General features: G+C 48.7%; 1 protein-coding gene across 1 annotated transcript; it reads right to left on the bottom strand.

Annotated features, from left to right (window-relative positions):
* Window positions 1-5,909: 5,909 nt before the first annotated feature.
* LOC141981225 (uncharacterized) lies at window positions 5,910-7,613 on the bottom strand. Its single transcript, XM_074942902.1, has 2 exons — window positions 7,031-7,613; window positions 5,910-6,451 (listed from the first exon to the last, which is right to left on the bottom strand). The coding sequence occupies exons 1-2, from the start codon at window positions 7,611-7,613 to the stop codon at window positions 5,910-5,912; spliced, it is 1,125 nt and encodes a 374-aa protein (XP_074799003.1).
* Window positions 7,614-14,327: the final 6,714 nt, after the last annotated feature.

The following is a 14,327-nucleotide window of genomic DNA, read 5'->3' as shown; positions in this document are numbered from 1 at the left end:
GGGCAGCACAAGTTAAGTGCTGACAGCCTGCAGTACCTATGTTCTAGGTTAGGAGAGGAAGAATCCAGCAGATCCCACCTTGCCCTCAGCCCTCCCCACACATAAAGCTGGAATCTCGCATCATACCTGCAGTGTGCTGTTGCACAGATGGGTCTTCCTCGCCATGGAGGTGATACTCCTTTTCTGAGCCCCCAGCCAAAATCCATCAGCACAAGCTGCCCTCCGCTTGTGATGAACTGAGATCCTGCACTGAGTCCTCTCAGACTATGACTGGCAATTGCAAAGTATTTAGGAGAACATTTTCAGAGGAGCCTGGGGTTCCGCCCATCAACATAACCAATTTGCAGGGAGAGGGGGACATTAGACAGAAAACTTGTGATCTAGGTATTTATAGTCTACGCATTTCCCCTCTGATCCCATTGCTGATGGAAAACAGCAGGGGACTGTCCAAAAAGAAGAACTTTAGGAGAAGATCTTTCCTCATTCTGCTTTCCTTTACCAGTTTGAGAAAATGGCTCAGATCTTCCAAACCTTTCAAGTGGCTAGTCATTGGGTCGTTTTATAAAGCACGTCCATCACTGGGGTCCAAGAGCTCCAGCTTGGTTCCACTGGCTTTCCAGTGGCACTTTTAGCATTGTTATACTTTGTTGTGTCAATGAACTAGGGCTAAGAATGGTTGGCCGCTTGTCTAGGTATTTATATCTTGCTCATCATCATGTCACCTGAGCACCTCCAGGAAGCTATATGGGTCCCAGATAGTTCGTCTTTCAAAAAAATAATCCTTCTCTGTGCTTCACGGTTTTCAGATGGACTCTGGCTCTAATGGCTACAGCTGCTGGCAAGGATGAAACTGCAGATCCTCATGTTCTCTCTGGTCCTGAAGCTCTCTGCTTGTCACTGGGAAAGTGGATGCAGCTCATGTTCTTCTTTCAGCCATGCATTTTCTGGCTTTCAACAGGGATGCAACTCATTTTGTTCCTTTTGCATTGAGCTCCATCTCTCTGGGGAGGGGCCTCTAGCATCTATGGCACCTGCTGTCGGTGCAGAGGTAGCTGCTAAGTAGGGCTGATCAGAATCTGGAATTCCTGTTCTGCAGGAAATTCCATTTTTATTCTTTTGTTTGTTTGATTTTGTTCCACATTAGAACAAAACTGCAAATTTTCACACGGAGTAGGAATTCTAAAAATTCATTTAAAAAAAATCACAATGACATTTCATTTTGACTTTTTGAATTGAAAAATTAAGAGGCTCTCCAAGCTGCCCAGAGACCTGGCAGCTCTGCTTCCAGGCTTCCTGCCATGTAGTCCGAAGCTTGTCAGCTCTGGGAGCCTACCACAGAATGGGAAGCCCCGAGAGCCCTGAGAGCCCTGGCTCGAGCCAATGGTCCAAGACTCCCAGGCTCCCAGCTCTGCATAGAGGCAGGTGAGCCAGCAGGAAACCTACATGGTATCCTTGAGAAACCTGCCTGGTTTCCATTGATGGAGATGACGAAATTGACAGATTCATGCAGAACATGTCAATTTTAATTGAATTGGCATTTTCCAACCAGATCAATTGCTGAGTCAATAGTCTCTAGCAGACACTTTTTAACCTGGGCTGTTTCATAGCTGCAGAGAGGGCTCCGACAGCCCAGTGCTTCTATATTTTTCTGCACAATGAAGAACCATGCAACTTAAGACACAAACTTTTAACCCTCTCTTCCTTTACTCACCAACCCAAACAAGCAATGATAGGAAGCTGTTGGCACAGAGCTAAGAGGAATCTCAGTGTCCTGCTTCACTAGCTGCAGCTCTTTGGCATTGACGGCACTTGCACAGATTGTTAATGGATTCCTTGCTGTGGAAGGCCTTTTTTTTTTATACACGCCTCACTAAATGTCTGCCATATCCTACAATAATCACTCATTTTTATTGTTCACTGACAATTAAATTAGTCTCAGTGCAGACAGCCCTGCCAAGCCCTCTACCCCACTCAAACCCTATCTAAATCTTTAACATGAGTCTTCAGTCATTCATAGGCCCTTCAGAGATGTTTGCACTGAAATTAATTTCTCCCTGGCTGCTGGTGGCTACTCTTTGGGATTCTAACAACATCAAATTAAAAAAAAAAAGTTTTCCTCACATCCCTAGTGGATACGCACAGCTACAGACACCAAGCAAACAAACAACCCAATGGCATTGGATTAGGGTATGTCTACACTACGGAATAAGGTCGAATTTATAGAAGTCGGTTTTTTAGAAATCGGTTTTATATATTCGAGTGTGTGTGTCCCCACAGAAGTGCATTAAGTGCATTAACTCGGCAGAGTGCTTCCACAGTACCGAGGCTAGAGTCGACTTCCGGAGCGTTGCACTGTGGGTAGCTATCCCACAGTTCCCGCAGTCTCCGCTGCCCATTGGAATTCTGGGTTGAGATCCCAATGCCTGATGGGGCTGAAACATTGTCGCGGGTGGTTCTGGGTACATATCGTCAGTCCCCCCCTTCCCTCCCTCCCTCCGTGAAAGCAAGGGCAGACAATTGTTTCGCGCCTTTTTTCCTGAGTTACCTGTGCGGACGCCATACCACCACAAGCATGGAGCCCGCTCAGGTAACCGTCACCGTATGTCTCCTGGGTGCTGGCAGACGCGGTACGGCATTGCTACACAGTAGCAGCAACCCATTGCCTTGTGGCAGCAGACGGTACAGTACGACTGGTAGCCGTCCTCGTCATGTCCGAGGTGTTCCTGGTCGCCTGTGTGAGGTCGATCAGGAGCGCCTGGGCAGACATGGGCGCAGGGACTAAATTTTTAGTGACTTGACCAGGTCATTTTTTTTAGTCCGGCAGTCAGTCCTATTGAACCGTCTTATGGTGAGCAGGCAGGCAATATGGATTGCTAGCAGTCCTATTGCACCGTCTTCTGCCGAGCAGCCATGAGATGTGGATGGCATGCAGTCCTTCTGCACCGTCTGCTGCTAGCCAAAGATGTAAAAGATAGATGGAGTGGATCAAAACAAGAAATAGATGAGATTTGTTTTGTACTCATTTGCCTTCTCCCCTGTCTAGGGGACTCATTCCTCTAGGTCACACTGCAGTCACGCACAGAGAAGGTGCAGCGAGGTAGATCTAGCCATGTATCAATCAGAGGCCAGGCTAACCTCCTTGTTCCAATAAGAACAATAACTTAGGTGCACCATTTCTTATTGGAACCCTCCGTGAAGTCAACCCTGTAAGCAGTGTCCTCAGTCGCCCCTCCCTGCGTCAGAGCAACGGCAAACAATCGTGCATCTGAGTTGAGAGTGCTGTCCAGAGCAGCCCAATGGAGCACTCTGATTGGGCTAAAACATTGTCGCGGGTCGTTCTGGGTACATATTGTCCGGCCCCCGTTCCCTCCCTCCCTCCATGAAGGCAAGGGCAGAGAATTGTTTCGCGCCTTTTTTCCTGAGTTACCTGTGCGGACGCCATACCACCGCAAGCATGGAGCCCGCTCAGGTAACCGTCACCGTATGTCTCCTGGGTGCTGGCAGACGCGGTACGGCATTGCTACACAGTAGCAGCAACCTATTGCCTTCTGGCAGCAGACGGTGCAGTCATGTCCGAGGTGCTCCTGGCCACGTCGGCTGGGAGCGCCTGGGCAGACATGGGCGCAGGGACTAAATTTTTGGTGACTTGACCAGGTCATTCTCTTTAGTCCTGCAGTCAGTCGTATTGAACCGTCTAATGGTGAGCAGGCAGGCAATACGGATTGCTAGCAGTCGTATTGTACCATCTTCTGCCGGGCAGGCAAGAGATGACGATGGCTAGCAATCGTATTGTACCATCTTCTGCCGGGCAGGCAAGAGATGACGATGGCTAGCAATCGTACTGTGCCATCTTCTGCCAGGCAGGCAAGAGATGAGGATGGCTAGCAGTCGTACTGTACCATCTTCTGCCGAGCAGCCATGAGATGTGGATGGCTTGCAGTCCTTCTGCACCGTCTGCTGCCAGCCAAAGATGTAAAAGATAGATGGAGTGGATCAAAATAAGAAATAGACCAGATTTGTTTTGTACTCATTTGCCTCCTCCCCTGTCTAGGGGACTCATTCCTCTAGGTCACACTGCAGTCACTCACAGAGAAGGTGCTGCGAGGTAAATCTAGCCATGTATCAATCAGAGGCCAGGCTAACCTCCTTGTTCCAATAAGAACAATAACTTAGGTGCACCATTTCTTATTGGAACCCTCCGTGAAGTCCTGCCTGAACTACTCCTTGATGTAAAGCCACCCCCTTTGTGGATTTTAGCCTCCTGAAGCCAACCCTGTAAGCCGTGTCGTCAGTCGCCCCTCCCTCCGTCAGAGCAACGGCAGACAATCATTCCGCGCCTTTTTTCTGTGCGGACACCATACCAAGGCAAGCATGGAGTCCGCTCAGCTCACTTTGGCAATTAGGAGCACATTAAACACCACACGCATTATCCAGCAGTATATGCAGCACCAGAACCTGGCAAAGCGCTACCGGGCGAGGAGGCGACGTCAGCGCGGTCACGTGAGTGATCAGGACATGGACACAGATTTCTCTGAAAGCATGGGCCCTGCCAATGCATGCATTATGGTGCTAATGGGGCAGGTTCATGCTGTGGAACGCCGATTCTGGGCTCGGGAAACAAGCACAGACTGGTGGGACCGCATAGTGTTGCAGGTCTGGGACGATTCCCAGTGGCTGCGAAACTTTCGCATGCGTAAGGGCACTTTCATGGAACTTTGTGACTTGCTTTCCCCTGCCCTGAAGCGCATGAATACCAAGATGACAGCAGCCCTCACAGTTGAGAAGCGAGTGGCGATAGCCCTGCGGAAGCTTGCAACGCCAGACAGCTACCGGTCAGTTGGGAATCAATTTGGAGTGGGCAAATCTACTGTGGGGGCTGCTGTGATGCAAGTAGCCCACGCAATCAAAGATCTGCTGATATCAAGGGTAGTGACCTTGGGAAATGTGCAGGTCATAGTGGATGGCTTTGCTGCAATGGGATTCCCTAACTGTGGTGGGGCCATAGACGGAACCCATATCCCTATCTTGGCACCGGAGCACCAAGCCGGCGAGTACATAAACCGCAAGGGGTACTTTTCAATAGTGCTGCAAGCTCTGGTGGATCACAAGGGACGTTTCACCAACATCAACGTGGGATGGCCGGGAAAGGTACATGACGCTCGCATCTTCAGGAACTCTGGTCTGTTTCAAAAGCTGCAAGAAGGGACTTTATTCCCAGACCAGAAAATAACTGTTGGGGATGTTGAAATGCCTATATGTATCCTTGGGGACCCAGCCTACCCCTTAATGCCATGGCTCATGAAGCCGTACACAGGCAGCCTGGACAGTAGTCAGGAGCTGTTCAACTACAGGCTGAGCAAGTGCAGAATGGTGGTAGAATGTGCATTTGGACGTTTAAAGGCGCGCTGGCGCAGTTTACTGACTCGGTTAGACCTCAGCGAAACCAATATTCCCACTGTTATTACTGCTTGCTGTGTGCTCCACAATATCTGTGAGAGTAAGGGGGAGACGTTTATGGCGGGGTGGGAGGTTGAGGCAAATCGCCTGGCTGCTGGTTATGCGCAGCCAGACACCAGGGCGGTTAGAAGAGCACAGGAGGGTGCGGTACGCATCAGAGAGGCTTTGAAAACCAGTTTCATGACTGGCCAGGCTACGGTGTGAAAGTTCTGTTTGTTTCTCCTTGATGAAACCCCCCGCCCCTTGGTTCACTCTACTTCCTTGTAAGCTAACCACCCTCCCCTCCTCCCTTTGATCACCGCTTGCAGAGGCAATAAAGTCATTGTTGCTTCACATTCATGCATTCTTTATTCATTCATCACACAAATAGGGGGATGACTACCAAGGTAGCCCAGGAGGGGTGGTGGAGGAGGGAAGGAAAATGCCACACAGCACTTTAAAAGTTTACAACTTTAAAATTTATTGAATGACAGCCTTCTTTTTTTGGGGCAATCCTCTGTGGTGGAGTGGCTGGTTGGCCGGTGGCCACCCCACCGCGTTCTTGGGCGTCTGGGTGTGGAGGCTATGGAACTTGGGGAGGAGGGCGGTTGGTTACACAGGGGCTGTAGTGGCAGTCTGTGCTCCAGCTGCCTTTGCTGCAGCTCAACCATACACTGGAGCATACTGGTTTGGTCCTCCAGCTGCCTCAGCATTGAATCCTGCCTCCTCTCATCACGCTGTCGCCACATTCGAGCTTCAGCCCTCTCTTCAGCCCGCCACTTACTCTCTTCAGCCCGCCACTTACTCTCTTCAGCCCGCCACCTCTCCTCCTGGTCATTTTGTGCTTTCCTGCACTCTGACATTATTTGCCTCCACGCATTCGTCTGTGCTCTGTCAGTGTGGGAGGACAGCATGAGCTCGGAGAACATTTCATCTTGAGTGCGTTTTTTTTTCTTTCTAATCTTCACTAGCCTCTGGGAAGGAGAAGATCCTGTGATCATTGAAACACATGCAGCTGGTGGAGAAAAGAAAAGGGACAGCGGTATTTAAAAAGACACATTTTATAAAACACTGGCTACACTCTTTCAGGGTAAACCTTGCTGTTAACATTACATACATAGCACATGTGCTTTCGTTACAAGGTCGCATTTTGCCTCCCCCCACCGCGTGGCTACCCCCTCAACCCTCCCCCCTCCCTGTGGCTAACAGCGGGGAACATTTCTGTTCAGCCGCAGGCAAACAGCCCAGCAGGAATGGGCTCCTCTGAGTGTCCCCTGAAGAAAAGCACCCTATTTCAACCAGGTGACCATGGATTATATCTCACTCTCCTGAGGATAACACACGAACGGATGTTGCTTGAACGCCAGCAAACATACACTGCAATGCTTTGTTGTACAATGATTCCCGAGTACGTGTTACTGGCCTGGAGTGGTATAGTGTCCTACCATGAAGGACGCAATAAGTCTGCCCTCCCCAGAAACCTTTTGCAAAGGCTTTGGGAGTATATCCAGGAGAGCCGCGAATGCCAGGGCAAAGTAATCCTTTCACATGCTTGCTTTTAAACCATGTATAGTATTTTAAAAGGTACACTCACCGGAGGTCCCTTCTCCGCCTGCTGGGTCCAGGAGGCAGCCTTGGGTGGGTTCAGGGGGTACTGGCTCCAGGTCCAGGGTGAGAAACAGTTCCTGGCTGTCGGGAAAACCGGTTTCTCCGCTTGCTTGCTGTGAGCTATCTACAACCTCCTCCTCCTCATCATCTTCTTCGTCCCCAAAACCTGCTTCCGTATTGCCTCCATCTCCATTGAAGGAGTCAAACAACACGGCTGGGGTAGTGGTGGCTGAACCCCCTAAAATGGCATGCAGCTCATCATAGAAGCGGCATGTTTGGGGCTCTGACCCGGAGCGGCCGTTCGCCTCTCTGGTTTTCTGGTAGGCTTGCCTCAGCTCCTTCAGTTTCACGCGGCACTGCTTCGGGTCCCTGTTATAGCCTCTGTCCTTCATGCCCTGGGAGATCTTGACAAAGGTTTTGGCATTTCGAAAACTGGAACGGAGTTCTGATAGCACGGATTCCTCTCCCCATACAGCGATCAGATCCCGTACCTCCCGTTCGGTCCATGCTGGAGCTCTTTTGCGATTCTGAGACTCCATCATGGTCACCTCTGCTGATGAGCTCTGCATGGTCACCTGCAGCTTGCCACGCTGGCCAAACAGGAAATGAGATTCAAAAGTTCGCGGTTCTTTTCCTGTCTGCCTGGCCAGTGCATCTGAGTTGAGAGTGCTGTCCAGAGCGGTCAAAATGGAGCACTCTGGGATAGCTCCCGGAGGCCAATACCGTCGAATTGTGTCCACAGTACCCCAAATTCGACCCGGCAAGGCCGATTTAAGCGCTAATCCACTTGTCAGGGGTGGAGTAAGGAAATCGATTTTAAGAGCCCTTTAAGTCGAAATAAAGGGCTTCATCGTGTGGACGGGTGCAGGTTTACATCGATTTAATGCTGCTAAATTCAACCTAAAGTCCTAGTGTAGACCAGGGCTTAGAAATAAATGGGAAAATATAGCCAATTTTAGCCAACACAAAGGGCCAGAGTGTGTTCCTAGCCCTAGCATACTTATACATGGAAGGCAAAAACTACAGGGCGCTCTCTCTCCCCGTATTAAACCTGTAGAATGGCTGGGCACAATAAAAGTGCTAAAGGGAGTCCAGGGTCCACTTCCTCCTAGTGCTCCCAAGGGAGCAAAGAGGTGGGAGACTGTGATGGTTCTCAGGGTATCCAGGACTGTGAGTCACCATATTAACCCTTGCTGCCTCCAGCATGAGGGAGACTTGCTTGTGCTTGGTTGGATGTCAGCTCCCTAACACCACCAACCTATTAGCTACTCAAGCACTCACTTCTGAGCTATGCCAGCCCTTACTTTGCCTTGCAGGTTAACAATAGGTTCACCCCAGTCCCTGAGTCCCTTTGAAGCATTCCCCTTTGAAATCCAGCCCCTGACACTGGCTATGCACATAAATTCCAGGTCTGCTCTCCCCAGAGGAACAGTGTACACACCAGCTTGTACAATTCAGCTCAGGAGCAGCACTTTGCTTTCTACCACAGCACTGGGATATAGTTATAGGGAAAACAAGAATAAGTTTATTATCAAAAACTAGAGATTCAAGACATAGTGAACACAGATACTGAAAACAAAGGGTTACATATAAAACAAAATCATAACATGCTTTCTAGAAACTAACTAACATAGTAACCTCCTGACTAACAAAGCTTAGGTCACCCCAATGTCCATTTCACTGGTTTCATCCAAGGCTGGCTGAGATCCCATTTTCATGAATGTAAATTCACTGTCCATTTACTTCCGGGGTGCAGGATGGTGGGGGGTCTCCTTTGTCTCCTAGATATATCCCCAAAGTTCACTGTCTTTGCACACGGACAGGATAATGATGCAAATGATGCTTGTTTTTCCCTGTGTGCTGCTTCCTCTGTTGACTTCACATCTCTTCATTGGCTTTGTATGTGAACGGGCATCCATTACAGTGCTTAATTTACATCCTGACAGAGAGACGGGTGAATAAACATCTCTTGTCTGACAGAAAACCTCTTTTTCACCTCTGCTGGTGACTAAATACCTTGATACAGCCTCTAAGAAAATATTTTTCACTATGAACACATAACTCCTTACACAGTATCTGTACGTGCATTTCACAATGCTATTAATAACCAGTGTGACACCGGCTTTCATTTGAGAACTCACATGACATTCTCTGGTGAACTAGGATGTACACACCAGACTCACAAGATTTCTGTAACTCTTTGCCACTTGGCTTTAAGAGGTCCTTGGGATACAGGGAGCAGGGAGAGTGGCTGTCTCCGAAGTGGCTTGCCGGGCTGTCCTGCTGTACAGGTGGGAACAAAGTGGCACAGCATGCATACTTCTCTGTGCCAGTGAGCTGGAGGGGATTTTGCTTCTGTGAAAGGGCAACTCTGTGCCACCCCAATGGGAGCCAGTACCATAATGGCACAACCTACCCCAAGGAGCCTATTAGCTTGAAACACTTGCGCCACATGGATGCCTATCAGAAACTTTAGAGAGCAGACTGGTGTAATCACAGTCACTGATTGCACCTACGCTGGAAGTGGAATGCCACTATGGGAACTAAGGTAACCACTCTTAGTGAAACCTAGCTAAGCTGCAAATGCCTTTTAATTGAGCTAGAAACAATTTTTTTAAAAAATAACTGAAAGCTATTGAAACTTTTTCTTTTCTTTCCTGTAAATAAATATTGTAATGAATCCAGTCTCCCCTAGGAATTTCACTGTACAAGCTCCCTGGGCGGATGGCATGGGGCACAGATGGGCCAGAAGACCCACTGCTATGCAGATGCTCCCATCCTCCAACCCAGGTGGAAGGGCCCTTAGAGCCATTCCCTTTTGGAAAAGCTCCATCGCGTTTAATAAGGATGAGACCAATAGGGTTCTATTGAAAGTACTTTAAAATATGCTAGGCTGGAATTCTCATTTATGACAAAGGCATTACCAAGATCTAATGGCTGAACCTAGACAAATTCAGTCTAAAAATAAAGTACAAAATAACTGTGAAGGTGAGTAACTAGTGGGACAACTTACTCACGTGAAGTATTTAAATCCAATTTAGATATCTTTGTAAAAGAAAGAGATATTCAAGCTCAACCAGAAGTTATGGCTTGATGCAGGAATCACTTGGTGAAGTTCTTTGCCTTGTGTTATGTAGGAGGTCGGACTAGAGGATACTAGTGGTCCCTTACACACTGCCCCAGCAGGAAATCAAACTCAATGTAAATTACATTTTAAGGTCCTTTTGCGCTGCCAGAGTGGTGTAACAGAACCTTCATGTAAATGGGAATCTGGTCCTAAAGAATTTAACAGAATGATTTACTTTCTTTCCCTTCCTTTTCTCTCCTGTCTATACAGTTTTTGAATTATCCAACAGAATTCTGTAACAAGGATATCATTATCTATTAAATTCCATAAAATGGTTCAAATAGCTATAGAGAGGAATTCATTCTCTATTAAATTTCATAGGGCATTTCTGTAAGAGTTGGCTGAGTTAGATTCTGAAAAGCTGCTTTCCAGCCATTCTGGGGCCAGGGCCATCTCACCCATACATCTGCCCAATGCCTCGCCTGGGTATTTGGGTTGGGTGCTATATTGAGGATTTGGGCTTTAAGGACCATATTTCTGTAACAAGGTATAGACCGCATCCTGCTGGAACAGGATTACTAGTGACGATGCATCAAAAGGTGAAGTATTTCAGGAGATCTCATATCTCACCAACTGAATGGCTGTAGCCAGGCTCAGGGGAATCAGTGGGCAGCTCAGAAGGTTTGAAAGGCAAAAGATATTCCCCCCCTTTAAGGAAATATTATTTAAAAGTCCTCTTATAACCTCCATGGCTACAGGGGGCCTGGGCCTAATTATATTTCAGAATGATTCAACACATAGGATAGTGAGACTGGGCCAAATTTTGCTCTCAGTCCACTGCAGCCACACTGAAATCAATGAGCAAATTGAAACCTTGTGCAACTGACTGCATTCCCACTGAATCTGAGTCATCTCCTGCTTAGACCATGGTGGTATTTGGCCTAACAGGGATGGACTGGTGTAAAAGAGGGCCGAATTTTGCCTGCTTCTCTATACAGTCTGCAGAATTTCTCCTACAAGAATCATCAACATTCATTCACCCACTCTGTCTCTTTGTATATGTATAGACAAATAGGCTGCTGTTTGAAAAGGCTGTGAAACATTGGCCGAGGGATAGAAAAGTTACAGCAACTATGTTATTTGACTTGTAGCTCAAATAGGTAACTTTTGCTATTCCTCAGCTAAAATGTCAAGCAGCTAGTCCTTATCAAGGCAGGCTCTATTTGTTTTATTATGGTTTCCCTCTTTTCCCCTGAGGCTGGATCAGATTTCTACCTGCGATATTATCACAGCCTAGTAACTTTTATATCAGTGGCAGCAGCACCTCGCAGTCTTATAGTAGCTCTCTGATGTAGAGGAAGATGAGAGTTTGGAGCTAAGCAATATGAAGCATGCCCTGCATAGGTTAGCTGGGTATGAGATGGAAGAATGGTGAGGGAAAACCCTTCATAGACTGCCCTGATGCCTCTTCACTATAAACAAGAGTCAAGAAATAGTGAAAATCCCTCTAAGCGTAAGTAGGAAGCAGATAGTGTCTGGGCAGTGTGTTTTCCCCATATAGCCATGAGTGCTGAAACACTGAAAATCCAGCTAAGGAAACAGATTGTAACAGATCATGTAAGGACAATGTCATTTCTCCAGGGCAGTGTAGCAAGGTGCTTCTGCAAAAGTACCTAATTAGCCCCTGCTCAGCCAGCTCCAATCAAGATAAATAGATTGGGGCTGGTGTAACAGGCATGATGCCTGGCCTGGGGATTGGCTCTACTTGTGGGCCTGACAAGCCAGCAGTTATAAGGGCTGGGAGCCAGTATGAAAGGAGGCTGCCAGGAGAATGGGTGGTCTCCTGGCTGTGAGCTGACTGCTTGGGAAGGAGGTCTTGTACATAGCTCAACATTGGTTGTGGGAGAACTGTGTGTATCTCATATATATAAAGGGAAGGGTAACCACCTTTCTGTATACAGTGCTATAAAATCCTTCCTGGCCAGAGGCAACATCCTGTTACCTGTAAAGGGTTAAGAAGCTCAGCTAACCTGGCTGGCACCTGACCCAAAGGACCAATAAGGGAACAAGATACTTTCAAATCTTGGGGGAAAGGCTTTTGTTTGTGCTCTATGTTTGTGTGTTTGTTCTCTCTTGAGACTGAGAGAGGCCGGACAGAAATCCATCTTCTCCAACCCATCCTAATCCAAGTCTCCAATATTGCAAGCAGTATAGGTAAACCAGGCAAGGCGGATTACTTTCTCTTGTTTTATATGAATTTTCCCTGTGTTAAGATGGAGGTTTATTCCTGTTTTCTGTAACTTTAAGGTTTTGCCTAGAGGGGAATCTTCTGTTTGTTGAATCTGAATATGCTGTAAAGTATTTTCCATCCTGATTTTACAGACAGAGGTTTTTACTTTTTTTTTTCTTTAAATAAAACCCTTCTTTTAAGAACCTGACTGATTTTTCCATTGTTCCAAGATCCAGGGGTTTGGGTCTTTGATTTTGTAACAAATTGGTTAGGATATTATTCTCAAGCCTCCCCAGGAAAGGGGGTGTGTAGGGCTTGGGGGGATATTTTGGGGGAAGATGTCTCCAAGTGGGCTCTTTCCCTGTTCTTTGTTTAACACACTTGGTAGTGGCAGCATACTATTCAAGGACAAGGCAAAGTTTGTATCTTGGAGAAGTTTTTACTCTAAGCTGGTAAGAGGAAGCTTAGGAAGTCTTTCATACAGGTCCCCACATCTGTACCCTAGAGTTCAGAGTTGGGAAGGAACCCTGACAGTGTAAATAAAGCCACGGGTGCTGCATAACAGGAAATCTCTCTGAGCTTTATTGGGGCAGTCAGCGGGCCCCAGGAAGAGGGGTGGGTAGAGGACTCTGTTAGATGTCGGGGCTTCTCTGGGATCTGAGGCCAGAGATAGTCTGGTGACCTGGCAATGGAAGGCACCCTGCAGTGGCTCACGGAACAACATGGAGAGATGCAAAAAGCACTTCAGGCATTCCAGCAGTCCCAGCAGGTGGAGAGGCAAGCTCTACTCGCGTGGCAGGCGGAGCAGCAAAGGGCCTTACAGGACTTTATTAAGGAGCAGTCGAGGGTGCAGCAGCAGCTCCTGCAGAAGTTGGCAAGTCCTGAAGGGGGAGAGGGCGCCCGGGCCTCAGTCTTTGTGAGATGGCCCCAGCCAATGACCCTGACGCCTTTTTGGGCACCTTCGAGCGGGTGGCCCTGGGCGCAGGATGGGACCGGCCAACCTGGGCCCTGCGGCTGGCCCCCTATCTGGCTGGGGAGGCGCAGGCAGCATATGAGGCCCTGACGGATGCCCAAGCTAGGGACGATGATGCAGTGAAGGCAGCGATCTTCGACCGTCTAGGGCTTTCGGCCGAGAAATATCAGCAAAAGTTTTGGCGAGCCCGGTGGGCGGGGGCTGCACGGCCCCCAGCCTTTGCCCAAAAGTTAATGCACTGGGCAACGCGGTGGTTGAGGCTCGATGCCCACACTGTGCTGAAGATAATGGACCAAGTGGTTCCTGAACAGTTTTTACAGTGTCTACCTGATAGTGTGCGGGTTTGGGTGTGGCGACATCAGCCGGCCACCCTAGAAGCCCCCGTACAAAGAACGGAAGAGTATGCAGAGGCAGACTTCCTGCTGAGAGAGCATTGGGCCCTGCGGGACACAGAGGGGGAGTAAGAAAACCCACAAGCACCCCAGGGTGAAGCCGGTAGACAAGCGGTGGGAGGAACCCAGAGGGGTCTAGTGGATATGGCCTCCGCTCACTCCCTTATACAGCAGTGCTTTGTGAAGCTGCATTGGCTTATCTCTGGGGAAAGGATGCTAGTGGAATGCATCCATGGGGATAGGGAGTATGGTCCCGTGGCCCAGGTACCCCTGGAGGTGCAGGGGATGTTTGCCTGGAAGCAGGTGGGGATAATAGGAGGGTTGGCCTACCCCGTGGTCCTGGGGGTAGACTGGAACCCTTCCCCAAAGGGGAGAGGGGGCCTGAGGAAGAGACCCCCAAAACAGGAAAGAGAGTCCTGGAGACAGGGGACGAGGCCCGTACCGAGGTGGGGCCTGGGAAGGCGGAGTCCCCACAACGTCCAGGGGAAGAAATTGAGACTCCTAGACAACATAGCCAAGGTGGGGATGAGGCTTCCCGGGCAGGGGGAGGGGAGGGGAGGGGATCCCGCAGATTGAGACGGAGAAGAGGGTACAGAAAGATCAGAGTGGGGAGACCCAAAT

The sequence above is a fragment of the Natator depressus genome, chromosome 2 (assembly GCF_965152275.1).
Source record: "Natator depressus isolate rNatDep1 chromosome 2, rNatDep2.hap1, whole genome shotgun sequence".
Classification (NCBI taxonomy): Eukaryota; Metazoa; Chordata; order Testudines; family Cheloniidae; genus Natator; species Natator depressus.
The sequence above is the reverse complement of the archived record's forward strand: the minus strand, read 5'-3'. Positions and strand labels throughout refer to the sequence as shown.